The sequence below is a fragment of the Cheilinus undulatus genome, linkage group 2 (assembly GCF_018320785.1).
Source record: "Cheilinus undulatus linkage group 2, ASM1832078v1, whole genome shotgun sequence".
NCBI lineage: Eukaryota > Metazoa > Chordata > Actinopteri > Labriformes > Labridae > Cheilinus > Cheilinus undulatus.
The window spans coordinates 52,114,336-52,133,393 of NC_054866.1; the positions used below are offsets into that span (position 1 = coordinate 52,114,336).

At 40.3% G+C, this 19,058-nt stretch overlaps 1 protein-coding gene across 3 annotated transcripts in view; it reads right to left on the minus strand.

The window, feature by feature from the left end:
• The window catches only part of exoc3l2b (exocyst complex component 3-like 2b), an 85,898-nt gene that overhangs the window by 30,298 nt on the left and 36,542 nt on the right, over nucleotides 1–19,058 (minus strand). For all 3 annotated transcript variants that reach the window (XM_041803477.1, XM_041803496.1, XM_041803487.1), the window contains exons 2-3: nucleotides 12,225–12,734; nucleotides 11,890–12,128 (exon numbers count right to left, since the gene is read on the minus strand). In XM_041803477.1, the coding sequence (XP_041659411.1) occupies nucleotides 11,890–12,128; nucleotides 12,225–12,697 (712 nt within the window). In that variant the 5' untranslated portion in view covers nucleotides 12,698–12,734. The remainder of the gene's footprint in view (nucleotides 1–11,889; nucleotides 12,129–12,224; nucleotides 12,735–19,058) is intronic.

Here is a 19,058-nt window from a genome sequence, read left to right on the forward strand (position 1 = left end):
CATTTTTAAAAGATCTTTCAAAAGATCATATTTCCTGTTTTACTTGGCCTATTGACATCAAACAAAAACTGAAAGAAAGATTAAAAATTACACTCCTTTTTTCATGCAATTATGTGACAAAAATAGCAGATGATGAGATCAGGCTGGCATGATTGTGGACCCCTTAGGGGTTAAAACAGTGAAAATAAATACATGGAATATTTTGGTGAAGAATTCACTCTTATGTAGGAAAACTGTCCAGAGTGATATGGGATGGTTAATTATCCTAAGAGTGCTGAAATGAAATCCAAAGGGGCTCCAGCACTCCTAAGAAGGTTCTGGAATCACATAATAAAACACAACTGTGCTGCTGCCACAGCAAAGTCTGACTTTTACTTGTTCAGTCTGTCATCAGTGACTGAGGCTCGTTTCCTGTCTCTTTATCACATATCCTTAAAACAGCACAGTATAATTTTGAGGCTATGTTTCTTACCCCTAGGGCATCACATGACTTTAGTATAACAACGTGGCTGAAATACTGCTGAGGACAAAAAAACAGTCATGGGTAAGTGACTGTTTCATCGCAGAAGTGTAAAGTTTTTCAAACATCAGAAAGTCAGAGGTGATGAGTGACAGCAGCGTGCTTTCACTGTGGAGTGTGAAGACTGATAACCAGCCTGACAGGAAGTCCTCCAGCAGCAGACAGACGCTCCGCCACAGTTCTAGACCTCCATCAGAGGGACGTCTAATCGGGAACAGAGAGAACACGAGTCTCTTATCAAGGACACGAGGCTGAGCCGAGACCTCAGCCGAGTCCTGAAGCCTGAAAACCTCTGACAGCACTTTATGCTAATCTAAAGAGCAGAAGAAGAACGTGGGGGTCAGTGACACGAGTTCTGTCCGTCTTTCATTTTGTTTTAAATTTGTTTTCCTGTCAGGATAAATTTGGACTCCTGTGTGCAGATGTTTGCCAGCTTTTAGAGCATGAAACTGAAGCTTTTTGCTGAATGTTTTTATGTAACTCAGGGCAAAGAGTTAACTTACACAATAGGGACAAAAGTATTTGGCCACCCCTGGTAACAACTGAATTCAGGTGTTTCAATCAGACCTGTTCCCACAAACAAGCAAACATTTTGATCCTAAATGGGTCATTCTGAAGAGCTCAGTGACTGGTGCTGTGATGGGTGCCACCTTTGCAATAAATGGGATTAATGCAAAAACAAAAACTGCAGCAGGAGCTTCATGAATGTGTTTCCATGGCTGAGCAGCTGCATGTAAGCCTCACATCACCAAGTCCAAAGCCAAGAGTCAGATGGAGCGACACTGGACTGTGGAGCGGTGGAAACGTGTTCTGTGGAGTGACCAATCAGAGTGAGACTTCGTTTGGTGGACGCCAGTGTCCTATTGATTTCTATCAGAATCTGCTATTTTGTGTGTTTTCTGCATGCACAGAAAGGCAGAACTCTTCACTGTATTAGTAAAACCTTATTATTATTGTTTTGATCACAGGGCTGTGTTTAACAAGTGTCAAGTCAGCATATTTTGGAGCCAAGTCTCCATAACTCCATTTATTAAATCTTACTCAAGATCCCATTGGGTGGGGTATCATGACGGATCAACAGCCCCAGTCAAACAATGCTCCGACTGCAAAATCTATTCAAATGGCACGACTACTCACCTCAATGGCAAAGTAATACAGGGGGAGCATATTTTTATAGTCTTTTTTTAATCCTAGTAACTCAGGGCTGTTATGAATGCCAAGACTTGTTCATAATTGGTGATTTTCTTCACACAAATCTGGTCACAATTCCCCCTGCTCATTTAGGGAAACTTGGTGGCTGCTCCCAGGTGAGAGCTGTTGGTGACCAGTAGGGCGGGGAGGCTGTAGGGAGCAGGTTGCTGCTCAGTTTAGTTGGGTTGTGTGTGTGAGGGTCAACACCATCAGTTGGCTCTCTTTGTGTTTGAATTGGGCTGAGGTAGCATTTAATGCAAAGCAGCAGAAATCAACAGAACACCAGGATGTTAGCTGCCTGAATGCACTGAGCCAACTGTGAAGTCTGGTGGAGGAGGGATAATGGTATGGGGCTGTTTTTCAGGGTTTGGGCTAGCCCCCCTTATCTCCAGTGAAGGCCAATCTTTAAGACCTTTTAAAGTGAAAATGAATCTGTATTTAGGTTTGTTGTATGACAGGTCACTGTGTTATGAACCCCTTAATCAAATTTCAGTCAAATAAAACATCTCAATTTACAACAGGCAGTAAAATCTGCTCCAGGATGGTGTGGGCGTGCCAGTTGACTGAGCTGAAGCCACGCCCACTCAGGAGAAATACAGTCCTCTCAAATGAAAAAAAATGCTACAATCTGAATTGAGGGAAGCTCTCACGCTATTAGCCAGCCTCTTGACCTTATGTTGATCTTAGGAGTAGAGACAAAGTCCATTTTCTGTCTCAGATCTTTGTTCTGATGCTTTAAATCAAGGATGTCAAACTCAATCACAGCAGGGGCCAGATTCTGAATTTGGGTCTAACCTGAGGGCCTCAATTAACCATCAATTTAACCATTGAGTGCCAACCTAAATGATTTTAAGATTAACAGGTGAACATGATAAGGTAACGACTACAAATCTGAGATAAAAGTCAAACTTAGAAAGTAAAAACATGACATTTAAAGTCAACATGATATTTTTAAAAGGCAAAATATGAAATAGAAGACTGAAACCAGGATTTTTCAACAGTAAAAAAATGAGAAAAAATCAAAATAATGAGTTTTATAGGTCAAAATATGTCATAAAATTTTGAAATCATGAGTTTTAAAAGTAAAAATATGAGATAAAATTTTAAAATCCTGAGTTTTGAAAGTCAAAATAGGTAATAAAATTCAAAATCATGAGTTTTAAAAGTCAAAATATGAAAAAAAGAAAAAATTAAATCATGAGTTTTAAAAGTCAAAATATGAAATACAATTCAAAATCATGAGTTTTAAGGGTAAAAATATGGGATAAAAGTCAAAGTTAGGAGTGGAAATGATCAGCCAAACTGAGAAAAAGAATATGAAATCAAAATATGAGATAAACCTCAAAATTGCGAGTTTAAAATGTCAAAATATGAGATAAAATTTTAAATTCATGAGTTTTAAAAGTCAAAATATGAAATAACATCAAAAATCACCAGTTTTTAGGTAAATAACTGCGATAAAAATCAAAGTTTTGAGTTAAAAAAGGTCAAAACATGAGATAAAAGTCGAAGTCATGACATTAAAAGATCAAAATAGGATTTAAAATGTAAAATGATGAATCTAAAAGGTAAAAATATGAGAGAAAAAGTGAAAGTTATGAGATGTGAAGGTTAAAATATGAAATAAACGGTCAAAACCAAAACTGTAAGTCATGGGAGATGCAAAATTGAAAATACAGAGAAAACATACATTTCTCCTAGGTTCCTGACTTTTTATCAAATTATTTTTACTGTTAACCTTTTCTGTTTTTTATGATTCAACAAACAAATCATCAAGGTTAAGTTTACATTTTTATACTGGAGGAAATTGGCAGACCTCATACTGGTGGGACAGTTCTAATAAAACTATCATTTGATCTGGGGGGCCGGGTAACTGCACCAGGGGCTGGATTTGGCCCCCGGGCCTTGAGTTTGACACCCCAGCTTTAAATGATCTATAGACCACTATGGCTGATAGATTTGGTAAATTTACCTCACAATGAACAGAAAAACAGCATTTAACTGACTGTTAACTTTCAATAAAGGCAGTGACATCAGCTAACAACAGACTGGACTGAGGTGAACTGCTCTGTGATTTTATATTGTAGTGTTAGCGGGGCGGGGTTATTACTCACTGTAGGCTCGTGATATCATGAGCCCACATATTGGCCCCGCCCACATTAAACCCAGCCAGGAAAGAGGTGAAAAACTTTTCAACAGTGTAAAACCAGAATTCAGTCACATGTAGATCTTAGTGTTTTCACATTTTTACAGCAACCAAATTCCATCATGTCTGGTGTGTTCAGACAAGAATTTTGGATTTCAATGCTATGCTTATGCAATAGTGCACCTTTAGCCCCCAGTGATTTCCATGCCTCTTTGAGTCTGATGTGTTGGGGGAAGCTAGGCTATACTGTGTAGCAAAAGGCTAGAACAGCTCCAAATAGTTTCTCCCATAAAACGTCTGTGTTTGGCACTATTAAACAATGTGAGTTTCGGCTACTGTGCTCTTCCACCTGAGCGTTTCTGACCAGCTGTTTGGATCTGCAGGCTTCATCAGAGGAACTAAACTAAAACAACACTAAAATTAGTGATTTTGACTTGAGTGACGATGACGTGTCGTTTACTGTGGATACGAGGGGAAACTATTATGGCCCGGAGTATAGATGGAGACTGAGCAGAAAGAGAGAGAAGAAGAGCTTTAGAGGAGACTGGTGAGCAGGAGAGATTCTGAGTTTCCAGCTGGCACAGGTAGCAAAGATAACAGCTCACAGGCGCCTGCAGCCCGCATCACTCCCCATCCAGAGTTCCCTGTCTTACTGAACGCCAGTGTTCTACAGATTTTCTTCAACTTTCCCTCAAAAACTTGGAAAAACTGACCCTGACCAGAAGAGCCGAATGGAAATCATCATCCTAGTTAGATTATGGCTGAAGCTTGAATCTTTATCCAATTCAGAGTCACCAATTAACCTGACAAGCATGTCTCTGATGGTGGGAGGAAGCCGGAGTACCCACCCATGACCCCTACGCCACCGTGCAGCCTGGGAAAAATACAATGCTTCAAAATGTATGATAGAGGGTACAAATGAGCTAGCATTAGTCTTTGGCCCACTTCTACCTCAAACTGCTGCTGTACCTGTCTGAAACGCTGCACAGCCTAGCTTCCCTGAGCACGTTCTGCATGATGGGCTGATGTTCTCTGGAATCTCTGGAGGAAAATGCCACTACTAACACCAAGTAACTTATATAACCCAACTTCAAAAACACAGAAATATCCCTTTAAATGGAACAATTACTTACTAAATGAACGTCATGCTGGGTTGAAGACTAGGGAGTAGAAAAATGTTTACGAGGAGAATAAACCAAGTGAGATGAATGTCCTTCAGATTACAGAGAACAGGCTTTAGTATCACAGACAAAAACACTGTGGTCAGCTGAGATTCCTCCAAACAGAAGATCACACAAACATTTGATTTCATCAGTTTGTTCTCTCCGAGGCTCAAAACCACCAAACATCCCAGCTGTCAGAAGCACTCAGAGCTGGGTGTGGATGGAAGACTGTGAACAAGTGTTTGAATAAACATTCTTCTAGGATTGATGAGCGTCCATCTCTGGGTGTATCATCAGGGATCAAACACATTTCCATGATGGCTCCTTTATTAAAGGTACTGCTCATGGTTTCCTTTAGTTCTTAATATTTAGTAATGGTCTTTAAACCAAACATTAGTTAGAAAACTGATGTTAAATGCCTGTTTTCTAATCTACTGAAGGAATGTTCAGAACAAACCATCATATCCTGATAATCGTCCTCGGGGCTCATGTTTCAGCTCTGCACGCTGACATGAGAATCCAGAATGCATAACAACAGCCATCAGAAGGAGTCAAACTAAGGTCAGCTGCTCTGACACACCTGAGCAGGTAGAAATGTCCTCCAGAGGGACAGATTCACTATTTCAGATTCTGCACTGGTAAACTGTCCCTACATGAAGCTATTTCCACTTCTACCAGAGTAAAATGCTGCTGAGTTTCTTCCAAACAGTCCAGTTCAGTTTGGTTTGGTGCAGTTAAAAAATCACCAAACCATCCCATCCTGCTTTTGGCATCCTTCTGTTGGGATATAAACTGTACCTATCCAGCCCTGAAGGACTGGACCACACTCACTGTAGTCTGACTGGACAAAAGAGTCATCAGTTCCTGTGTACAAGGCCACCCATAAGAGAGGAGAGCTTTCTGGGGCCCAGTAAAGCTAGGAGGACAGTAAAATCCTGGTCCATTATAAAGGTAAGCTGTAATAACCATAGTTCATTTTTAGCCTGAGTAACAACCGCTCTTATCAGAGAAACAAAAATAATAATATTATTTACTTATGCTGTAGTACAATGTTATCTTGTTAATAATTAGGAAAATAACGTCAGACTTCAGGATGTACACAACCATTAGGATGCCAGAAAATCAAGTAGAAGAAACTGAGACTACTTTTTTTTTTTTTTTTAAAGAGGATAGAATAACCTCAAAAAAGACCAAAAAAATGGGTGAAGGGTGCAAAAAAATGGCAAAAATTGATTAAAAGTTTCAACAAAAGGCAAAAAGTGGGAAAAAATGGCAGAGAAAGTTGCAAGAAAGGGCCAGAAACTCGCAAGAAGTGACAAAAATCAGTTAAAGTGGGAAAACGGGGTAACATGGCAAAAAGAAATGATAAATATGGGTAAATAGTGTCATAAAAACAGACTTTACCTCATAAACACAGCTGTAAAAATCTTCATTTTCTGTTCTCTTGTTCTCATCTTTAAACCTGGACTAGCTGAGGCTTCATGCTTTGGTCCAGCTGAGTTTCCTAGTGAAAACCTCCTGAAGTCCCCTACAGACCTCTGTGTCACCAAAAACAGTCTTTACTCATCAGCAGCTGCAGTGAGTCTGACAGTTTGGGGAGAGACGTTGTTACCTTTCTAAAAACACCTTGTTCATGTTTTGTGTTTATCAGATGGTTCAGACACAGCTTTCACTTTATTCTGGGTGGATTTTACAAATTTCACCAGATTTGAATTGATAACTTTGAAGCACATGGTGTTCAAGAGGACATTGACAGCCTCAGTATTCAGAGATGTTTAAATGTTTCTGTACCATCTAGCCGGTGTGGAGTGCTGTGTCAGCATTTCTGTAAGTAAAACTCAACAGAATCATATCAGCTTTTATAGTTCTGGTGTTGGGACAATCATTAATTTCTTTACAGATGAAATATCCTGATGTATGGAGTAGCTATAGAGATATGATTGGCTCATGTTTCCCAGCCCTCCCTCTGTGGAGTGTCACTGATTTCTGCTCTAAAGATTTTCCTCCTCAAAGAGACTCTCTCTACCAGACCGTGAGTGATGTGGTATTAAGACTGATGCAGGTACAAACACCTCCGACTCCTTTGCTCTTGTTTAGCCATCACACACTCACACACACTCGCTCCTGATGTGCTGATACGGTGCTTTAGAAGCTTGTGGAAACAAGCCCCCAGCTGAACATCCAGGACTTTCTCTCCACTTCACCCACACACAGTGAACCGAAGCGTTGCGTCAGAGGGCTTTCATCAGGATCAGGACTGGGCTTTCTGCTGGATCTGAGTCAAACACAGACCAGAGCTGAGGGGGCGAGGTTACAGTAATAAGAGCCAAGCATGACGCTGATGCAACATGTTCCCCTTTAATTACAGCTGCTTTCTTCTCTCAGGGATTGTGACAGTATTTAATGATTGGATCTCTCCACTGAGAGTTTGTGTTGTTGACGCCTGGTTTAAACTAGTCTGATCAGACTCACTAAAAAGTCTCCACATGGGACACTTTTCATGGGACAAGGAGTTAAAATCAGTTTTATGTCAATAACACGTCATCCTTTTTTCAAAGCAGGTTATTTAGTGAGATTCAGGACATTAGAGTGCTGTGTTTATTATGTACAAACAAAATGGTCTGCTGATATGTGCTGTGTCTTATAAACAGTAGTTATGATGTAGAGTCCTACAGGATGGGGCTGTTCCTGTGCTCCTCTAGGAGTCAGCCAGCAGTCCAGTTTCTGTCATGTTCAGTAAAACCGTGTTAATAAAGTTAGCTAAAGACAGTCTCTGCCTAATTCTAGAGAACACTACAATCAGCACAAATCCTTCTGATAAGGACAGACACACAATTTTCCTTTTTGCTCTTTAATACAACAAAGGTGACAAAGGTGAAAGTTGCGAAAATCAGACCAAGACAGCCCCTCACAGACAAATACATCAAGAACAAGATCAGAGAAGGCAGAGTTTCCTCCACTGTAGTTTCTGCCAGCCTGCCACAGGCCTACGGTGCTTGTGTTGCCTGTAATTGTAACTACATAGTTGCATTAACCTGCAGTAATTTTAGTGAGCATTGCTCCTTTAAGAAGGAGAACAACCAGGATTCTAGACTATACAGCATAACAGATGGGTACAGTTTTATTTTTTTACCCAGAAAGCCTCTGGGGTTTTTGTTACTATTTTGCAGTGCAGACGTTGAATCCTGGTTACGTGCTCCTGCATTGCAAAATAGTGACCAGGCGTCACTAAATTCCCCAAATAACCTGTACCCATCTGTTACGCTGTATAGCCTAGCTTCCTGGCCAGTACAACCAGCGAATCCCTCTTAAAGGAGCAATTCACACTAAAATCACTGGAGGCTAATGCTGCTACTACCTACAGTAGGTACAGCCCAATGTTAAAAAATACTGAAATATCCCTTTAAAGACCCTGTAAAGTGAAATCCAAGGTTTTGTCTTAACACACAGATATGTTGGAATATGGTTGCTGTAAACATGTGAAAACACTGAGATCTACATGTGACTGAATTCTGGATTTAGACAGAAAGTTTTTCACCTATTTCCTGGCTGGGTTTAATATGGGCGGGGCCAATATGTGGGCTCATGATGTCATGAGCAGATCGGAGCATCCCTGTCGTTTTATTTGGACGTACGTATCTCTGTCATTAGTGAATTTATTTAATCTGTCATAAAATGCTGTTCACCAATAACTGTCTGAGGTCTAACTAGAGAGCTTACTGAAAGAAAAACTGTTCTTAGTCCCTTTTTTTCACATATTTTCTGCTGTAAAAACAAAATTTCCCCACTAAAGATCCCGAAAGTCTTCATACTTCCAGTGTTATTAAAGAAAAAAACTGTTGAGCGTTGCAGCAGGGTGTGGAGGAACTGAGAGCACACATACTTTAATCATTCATTATAAAACAGCGGGGTAAACAGGCTGTGATAAACAATAGAAAGTTTCCAGGAGCAGCTCAACACTTAAATCAGACAGGAGCACACAGGGACCATCGATCTCCGCCTACCAAGGGAGGGCCGCTACCTCCTGTCCTTGTGGAAACTTGTAGAGTTACATAATCCCACAAAGGTGACCCTCACTAACCTGATCTACCTCTCTCTCTCTCAGCGTCGGGGGCTGGGGTCTGAAATAGCCGACACACTGTCTGCAGGTGTTGATAAAATCACTCAGGGCTGGTATGAAAACAAACCAGATGACAACTTTAGCAAAGGTCGAGAGAGAAAAAAAGGTAGATCTGCTTGGAGTAAAACAAGGCTTTGGTGTGGACATCAGGGTAACAGCACAGTAGGAGTGTTGACAACATGATGGCAGAAAAATAAGAACATGGAGCAGAGAGCAGGACTAGTTTTAGTCCATGAAAAGTCCTCACATTTTAGTCTTAACCATCTTAACCTGAACCCGGTACCAAACTAGGGGAGTGTGTTCTGCCAAACCTGGGGCCCCTGCTTTCTACAGCTGAGAGGCAGGATGTTGCAGATGGCGGTTTTACCCACAGGAGGGAGAAATATCCTTGGTTCTGAGTGTCAGATGAAAACTAAATCACATTTTAGTCTAGTTTTAGTCCTTTTGATGAAAACTAAACTCACTTTTAGTCAGTTTTAGTTATCAAAGATCTACTTTTGGCCAGTCTGGTCTTCATGAAGAAATGCTGTTGATTAACATTTTTATTCATAGTTTTGTCAATGAATTTAACACTGTGTGGCATGTCCAGGTACATCTGGCTGCAGCCATAGTAAATGACAGGGGTGATTATTTGTATGTAAGACCACCCATAAGAGGGGATAAAGGGGAGAGCTTTCTGGGACCCAGCCCATGAAGGTCTGCAAAATCATGGTCTGTTATAAAGTAAAGCTGTGATAACTGTATTTGATTTGTAACCTGAATAATAACCACTCTTATCGAAGCAACAAAATGTGAATTTCATTTATTTATGCTGTAGTACAATAAAGCCTTTTTCAAAATGTAAACCCCTTTAATTAGAGCAGAATTACCCTTTAATAAGTAATATCAATAATGAACTATCAGGAGAGTTATGTCAGACTTTAGAGCTAGGCCATTATATGCACAATGTCAGGATGACAGAAAATAAAGTCGAAGAAACTGAGGCAGCTTTATGGGTAAATGTAGTGAATAAGTGGATGATTGTGAAAAGAGACCAAAAAATGGTTGAAACATGGAAAGAATGGGTTAATATAAAAAATAGCAAAAATGGATGAATAGTGGCAAATTAGTTAAAAAACTGCATACATTTTCTAAATGTGGCATGAATGGGCAAAACTAACTTAAAGGGACAAATTCGCGAAAGGTTAAAAAAAATGCAGATTTTTTTATGGTAAAAATGGGCAAACAGCAGCAAAATGTATTAATTGCTGCAAAAATGGGCAAAAAGCAGCTAAATTAGGCCCAAAGTTGCAAAAAATGTTGCAGTAATGGGCATGAAAAGGGGCAAAAAGTGGAAAAGAAGTGACAGAAACAGGTGGAAAAAGGCAAAAACAGGACAAATGTTGGCAAAAACTCTATAAAAATTGGCTAAAATAGATAACATTGGACAAAACAGGCAAAAAAATGACCAAAGGTGACAAAAGTAGGCAAAAAATGTAGAAATGGGCAAAAAGTGGCAAAAAAGGCAACAAAGAGGCAAAAAAAAATGTGCTAATATGGACAAAAAGTAAACAACAGAGGCAGAAATGGGTGAAAAGTGGTAAAAATGGGATAAAAGTGCCAAAAAAAGAGGTAGAAAGTGGTGAGAAAAAGTGGGAAAAAAGGCAACGATAAGGCATAACTGTGCAAATATAGGCAAAAAGTGGTAAACAAAAAAAGCAGAAATGGATGAATAGGGACAAAATGGCTAAAGAGAGGTTGAAAGTGGCAAAAATGTGGAAAAAAATGAAGAAAAACCAACAAAAATGGGTTAAAAGTGGCAAAAAGCAGCAGAATTTGTTAAAATTTGAAAAAAAATATGCAGAAAATTATAAAACAGAAAAGAAAAAAAAAAGTGGCAAAAAGCAGCAAAAGGGTTAAAAGTAGCAAACAGGAGAGGTAATAATGGATGGAAAAAAAGTGTTGAAAGTGATTAAAAAATACCACCAATAAATCATTCCAACATCAGAACCCAATAAAAGTTGACACACTTCAGCTTCAAAAAGGAAGTGACTGTCAGCCAGGATGCTAGCATCAATGCTACTGATCCAACATACTTCATCTTCTTTAAATCACAACTGTGGAGGGTCCACTCTCTGAGCTTGTGGGTAAATTCTGTGGTCAGACCTGTTTGGATGTGCATTGTTGTGTTTGGGGTTCAATAGTTCTGTTAAACACCGTGCTTTTAGTTTCATTTAAACACATTTCAAATATTCTGCAGGTGTTATAAAATCAGTTTTTATTTCCAGTGCAGATCCCTTTCATTCAAAACTCTGGTTTATTTATCCTTTGAATAAATTTACCACTGACAGACCCAGACATACACTGTGGTTTGTTAGCTTGATGCTAACCTATAATGGCAACTGGCACTGCAGGCATATTACATTTTATTGATGAATCTATTCTATTCAATTTCTTCAGTTAGCAGTTCAAACTTTCTTTGCCTCTCTGCACTCTACAACACCATCATTGGTCACTCAGGCTCTGCAAGGCTATTCAGAAACAGCAGTAGAGGAGAGGTTATGACTGCACACTTACTTAACAGGACATAAACACTTTATTCAATCCCAACCTTTCAACCCGAAGTCCAGGCAACATCCTCCAAGTCAAACTATAAAAGTTCCCTCAGATGAACATTCTCATGTTTAAAGTGGACTGGACTGATTATTTTCATGTTAGGAAGTAGAGAGGAGCAACAAACATCAGTAGAAAGCTGATTTTGCTTTCTTACCTGACAGAGGCTCTCTAGGTTTCACCTCCTCCACCACCTCCTCCTGCACCGGCTGCTCCTCAGGGCCTTGGGACGAGTGATCGGCCCCAGACTCCCTCTTCAGCTTCCCCAGGCCGACCATCTTCAACAGAGACAGGCGGCGGCTGATGGAGTCACTCTCGCTCTCTGAACAGTTCAGCTCACCGTTGGTCAGAGACTCTTTACGGGAGCCCAGAGTGTCGCGGTATTTCCCAGCAAACCTGGGAAGAAAGATATGATCAGTTCTGTTCATCTTTATCAACAACACTGATGGGCCAAAGACTTAGCCCTCAACCAACTCCTTCTTCTGACTTTACTTTAGCAAACTTCCCTCGGAGCTCCGCCTCCCTCTCTTCTTCTTCTCTGCAGGTGACGGTGTCCCCTGCAGCGACCCCTGTGGTGAAGGCGTCTCGCTCCCTTTGCTCCTCCCTGACATTCTCAAGGTCTTCCCCAGCTTTCCCAGAGTCTTCAGCGGGGATTTGAACTTGAGCGATCCCCTCCCTGAACTTCCACCTCCTCCTCCGATCCCCTTCTTCCCCTCGTTGGCTTCGTTCTCATCCTCCTCATCCTCAAAGGGATTGCGGTCCCTTTGCACGTCGCCGTCGAGCAGCGAGCCACCCGGCGACCAGTGGTGGCTGTGGTTGCCGTTGCTGTGGATGCTGTCATCGTCGTTGTCGAAGGGGTTGTGGTGGCGGGGGGTGATGTTGAGGCTCATCCTGCGCAGGATCAAAGCGTTTTCTAGGGTCGGACCGCCTTTCAGGCGCACTGGGAGGTTTTTGAAGATGGGCATGATGGAGCTGGGGGAGGGGGGGCTGGGAGGGAGGAACCTGAGGAGAGAGAGAGAGACAATCATAAAATCAACGATCTCAAGTGATTTTAGTATAAAGACACCTGTGTCTTGATCAGTATTACAGGCTACCATTACACCATGAAGACAAAAGAACACTCTAAGCAACTCAGAGAAAAGGTTGCTGAAAAGTAGAAGTCAGGGCATGGCTACAGAAACATTTCCAAGTCTCTGAAAATCCCTCAGAGTTCAGTTAAATCCATCATGAAGAAATGAAGGTATATGGCACGTGTGTAAATCTGCCTAGATCAGACCGTCCTCACAAACTGAGTGAGCCTGCAAGAAGGAGACTAGTGAGAGAGGCCACCAAGACACCTAGAACTGCTCTGAAGGAGTTCCAAGCTTCAGCAGATGAGATGGGAGAGACTCTGCAGACAACAACTGTTGGCCAGGTTCATCACCAGTCAAAGCTTTATGGGAGAGTGGCAAAGAGAAAGACACTGTTGAAGAGAACTCAGATTCAATCTGGACTAGAGTTCACCAAAAGGCATGTGGGAGACTCCATGGTCGAGAGGAAGAAAGTTCTTTGGTCTGATGAGACCAACATGGAGCTTTTTGACCATCAGACAAGACGCCAAACACCAATATCACCACAAACACACCATCCTGTGGGGATGCTTCTCAGCAGCCGGTCCTGGAAGGCTTGTAAAGGTAGAGGGTAAAATGAATGCAGCAAAATATAGGACGATCCTGGAGGACTATCTTATTCAGTCTGACAGAGAACTACAGCTTGGGTGAAGATTTATTTACCGGAAAGACAATGAGCAGAAGCATACAGAGAAAGCTACACAGACATGGTTTAAAGACGACAAGGTGAATGTTCTGGAGTGGCCGAGTCAAAGCCCAGACCTCAATCCAGCAGAGAATTTGTGCAACCTGACGGATCTTCAGCAGTTTTGCAAAGAAGAATGGAGTAAAATTCCAGAGTCCAGATGTTTGAGCCTGACTGAGACCTATCCACACAGACTCAGAGCTGTGCCTGCAGCCAAAGGTGACTCTACCAAACACTGACTAGAAGAGGGTGAAAATGTATGCGGTCACTTAATTTACATTACATATTTTCATTTATTTCACTGTGACATGAAAGTGATTTGGTCAAAAAAGACAAATTATATTGACCATATATTGAGGGTTACGTTATACAATCATGGCTGCCATGGGAATGTGGTCCATGGTCTTATATCACCTGAAGAACACACCTGTTGTGTTCAGACTTTAGGGAAAGTTTCGTCCAACATTGCTGATAACGCCCCACCCTCCCTCAGAAAGACAGTTACACTTTATAACAGTCGCTCTGATAACACTGAGGTTGGCACGGAAACATACTTACTGTTACCATGGTAACACATCCGTCTCCTTGTCCTCCTCCTAAACCACAGGTCAAAAAATCAAACAGGTTTAGAGATTTAGCCTGTTCATAAAAATATGGAGTTGTGATTTCAAAAAAAGTTAACAGTTTGCCATTAATCACACTAAACTAATGCAGTTAGATGAGTTTCTAAAACATAATCGATCACTAATTTTCAATGGGTAATCGTGGTTAATCATATATTCTAATCATGTTAGAACTTTATTTTACATTTAGCCATTAAATGTATGTATTTTGCAACTATACTTTCCTCATCTGAGCAGCTAGGTAGATGTGGAAGCAGGAAGATGGTCACTGCTAGTGTTGGCCTGCAGGATGGACTACAACGTCCTCGAGCGATTCGTGTGATTGCCTCTTTATTCAGTGGGAAAAAAGACTAATCCATACCAACAGTTTCACTGCTTTATAAAGTTAAACAGACTCCTAACACAGAAGAGGAAGGAAACAAAGCCAGGTTTTGGTTGGACACTGCATTTTTTAAAATATTATCTTATTAACTAAGAATTTTCCCACAAGATACAAAAATCTCCACCAGGGAGTCCTGGTCAGGACAGCAGCATGAGAAGTTCTACACAAAAAAACAGACCATAACAAACATCGACCAATAAATCCACAGCATTCAGTCTCTTCACAGGTCAAATGTGAGTTTTACACATGATGAGAATAAAGGTTGGGGCTACTCAGCAGAGAACAGATGGTAGATCATGAACAGCCTTATAGAGGAAGATATCCTGATGTATGACTGATGGTAACATGTATGAGATACAATGGCATGTTTGACAGTGGCAGAGGCGCTCCTCACACAGAAGGTCAACAGGAAGTGTATGACAGACCCTGCCTGGTCATAAAGCGGCTGATGTCACATGCTCCCGCCGCGATAAACCATTAAGACATAAAGTGATCAAACATTAACAGACGGCAGAGCTCAGAGCAGCTCCCTGGTACTGAAATCATTCATGGAAAACGTTCTAATGTTTGATCACTAACCAGCCCTCGGCTTATAAAGTAAATATTCCCTGTTATTAACACAGACTCACTGGATGTGGAAATACTGATAGGAATGAACCTCACTAAAGTGTCTTCAGTCTAATCTGACAGACTTACCACCACACAGCGCCTTTAACGGTGGTAATATCTGAACAAAAATTTACTTCATCCCTTGGTAAAGTCTGTTTACTGTCATGCTTTCTGCTTAAAAAAGGTCCCACCTCTTCTCAAGTGTGTGGCCCGAGCACCGAGTGGTGCTAGGACCTAATTGTATTCGCTAGGATTATTTTTACATTTGCCGTCATTGCATGGATTTTTGAGACCCTTAACATTTCTGAAATCGTGGGAAACTTTACACATTCATCCAGTCTCATGAAAATTTTGATATTTCTGGGACTCCAACATGAACATTCAGAATTGCAAAAATAGCGCCCCCTAACAGTTTTCAAAGTTAAAGCCCCCTCCTTTGTCTTTGTCGTAGATTCATCAAATTTTGTATGCAGGTGCAGCCTGGGGGGTCCACCAAAAAGCTTCTTGGGCCTACACTCTGTCTCAAACAGGAAATCCGCCATTTTGAATAAATATGCAAAAAAAAGAGCTGTTTTTGGCCTTTTCCAGAGGTCATATCTGGATTAACTCCTCTGAAGGATTTCATCCGATCGACTTGTACTTCGGCACAGAGCTACATGAGACATGGATGATGAAAAGTTATTTGGGGTTTTCTCATTAGTTGAAAGGTGTGGCCATGGCGAGCCCTCAGATTTGCATATTTCTTTGGTAAACAGGAAGTAGTTTATAACTCAGCTGTCCATTGTCCAATTGGACAGGAATATTGGCGGTCATGGCCTGCATCCATTCATATGGTCAGATTTTATACAGATCAAAGCGCCACCTAGTGGTGACAGGAAATGTCAAGCTTTATGGTGCAAGCTACAGTTTAAAAACTATCCAAGATATCCACTTCAAATTTGTGTCAGGAAGGACTGAAGAAGTGGATTTAGCTTTGTGAAAAATAAAATTGACTTTTTGTCAGAGGGCGTGGCCTTGGCGGGGCAACAAAGTCAAGAGGCGCCATTTTGTCTCACCAAAAATGTTTAAACAGTCATGACTGTAGTATACATGGTCATATCTGAGACAGATTTTATGTGCTTGATAGCAGTCCAGGCCAGAACACATCCAAACTTGAAATTTTGAAAAATTGTACAGCGCCACCCTCTGGCAACAGAAAGTCATTACTCCTGTATTTCATATTGCAGTACCTACATGGTTGGACAAATCATTCTGAAATTCACTCAGGCTGTTCCCAAGGAGTGGGCCTTACACATATACAATGATCAGGAAGTAAGAGTAACAGGAAGTAGATTTTTCAAATGGTTATAAGACATGTAGAGCAATGACACTTGACAAAAAAAAATCTCATTGGCATTCCAAGATGCTTGATATTCAGTTTTTTAGGTGGGCATGGCTGGCTCAATGGCGCCCCCTAGAACATTTGAAAAATTCAGCCCCCAGCAGGTTTGACCTTGGATTTTGAACACGTGTGAGCAGATGTGTCATGTCAGGAGGCAAAAAAAAAAAAAAAAAAAAAAAAAAATCCTCTTGGACCCATATCGTAAGTCAAACAGGAAGTCGGCTATTTTTAATTTTTTGGTAAAACAAGCCATATTTTAGGGGTCGTATTTGAAAAAACTCGTCTGAGGGCGTTCATCTTAACTACTTGATCTTTGGTGTAGAGCAAGAAGAGATGTCTCAGGTCAAAAGTTATTCGGGATTTTCTCATTAGTCGAAAGGCGTGGCCATGGCGGCCCCTTGAAATGAAAAGTTTCATCATGTGATAAAAGTGGCTGGTATTCACTAAAAAATTTCCATTTATTACAAAATTGGTCAAATCCTGCTGAAATTAGCCCAGGCACAATTCTTGAGCTTATACATTATTTTAAGCTCTACAAAAAAAACGCCTTTCGGACCCATGCCGTAAAACAAACAGGAAGTCTGCCATTTTTATTTTTGTGGTCAAAAAGTGGTACATTTGGCATAATTATCACTACGGCCATTTTTACACAAAAACTATCCTCTGAGAATGGACACTCTTTTCTTCTTAGTTTTTTTTTTTAAGGTTTGATGTTGTCAATCAGATCCACTAATGTGCCTGAAACTGCTGTAGTATGAATGCCAGGCCAGTAGTTGGCAGTGTGACTGACAATGAAAAACAAGCATGCACACCTTTGCTTCCTCCTGGAGGTGTCAACAGGCAAACATGGCTGACACACAAATGTTTGTGTGGACAGATGAAGCCGGGTTGCTTCCTAGTGACAGTCAACCACAAAATAAATAGATATTTAAAAAATGGGAACATATAAATGTTGGCAGAAAGTGAGCAGCACAAACAAACAGCACATTTTTCTGTGTACTGTGCAGCACCAGGCCAAGATCAAGTCTCTGATGGACTACATGCAGAACATGGAGCAGAAGAAGAGACAGCTGGAGGAGAGCTGGGACGCTCTGACCTAGAAGCTCGCTAAGCTGCAGGCTTACGGTTCGTACATTTATATTAACCATTTAAACACCTTAGCTCAATTAAAAACAGGCTAACTTGATAAAATTTTAGCATTAAATGGCAAAAACTAGGTGACAAGTAGCAAAAATGGGGGAAAAGTGATTTAAAAAAGGAGTTATTGATGATAAAATAGTCAGAAGCTGCAAAAATGTGGTAAAAAATAGTAACAAGCGACTAAAATGGGCAAAAAGTGGCAAAAATGTGGTAAAAAATAGTAACAAGTGACTAAAATGGTCAAAAAGCTGCAAAAATGTGGTATAAAATAGTGAAAAGTGACTAAAATGTCAAAAAGCTGAAAAATATATGGTTAAAAATAGTGGATGGTGACTCAAATGGGCAAAAAGATGCAGAAATATGGTAAAAATGAATGAATAGTAAATAAAACAACCAAAAGCAGCAAAAAATGGTGAAAAGGTGCAAAATTGGAATAAAATGGCAAAAAACGGGTGTAAAGTGGCAAAATGGGTGAGAAGTGACATTAAAAAAGGAGTAACAGATGATAAAAGTGGTCATAAAGTGGCAAAAATATAGTAAAAATTAATGAAAAGTGACTGAAATGGTCCAAAAGCGGCAAAAATGTGGTTAAAAAATAGTGAGAAGTGACTAAAAAGGTCAAAAAGCAGCAAAAAAATCGGTGAGAAGGTGCAAAATTGGAATTAAATGGCAAAAATGGGTGAGAAGTGACATAAAAAGGAGTTACAGATGACAAAAATGGTCAGAAAGCAACAAAAAATGTAGTAACTTATTGGTGAAAAGTGAATTAATGGGCAAAATGCTGGAAAGAGTGACAAAAAGGTCACCTACTTATGATAAAAGTAAGTAAAATGGTCAAAAAGCTGCAAAATATGGTAAAAAAAAAGTGAATAGATGGGCAAAAAGATGCAAAAATGAATGAAAAGTGACTAAAACAGCTAAAAGCAGCAAAAAAATGGATAATAGGCAAAAAATAGGCATTAAATGTCAAAAACTATGTGAACAGTAGCAATAATGGGTGAGAAGCGACATAAAAAAGGAGTTACAGATGAGAAAAACGGTCAGAAAGTGGCAAAAATGTGGTAAAATAGTGGTGAAAAGTGACTGAAAGGGGCAAAAAGTGGTAAAATGGGCTAAACAAAATTATGTGAAAAGTGACTTAAACTGTAAAAAAGCGACAAGATGTGGTAAAAAAAAAGTGAAAATTGAGCTAAATAGTCAAAAAGCTGCAAAAATGTGGTAAATTATTGGTGAAAAGTGACTAAATGGACAAAATGCTGCAAAGAGTGACAAAAATGTAAAAAGTGTCATTTAATGGCTAAAAGCAGCTTAAATTGGGTGAAAAGTGCCTAAAAATTGCCAAAAAGGGGAAAGAATTGCAAGGAGCAAGAAGCAGGGTGAAAGTGGTAAAAACTACA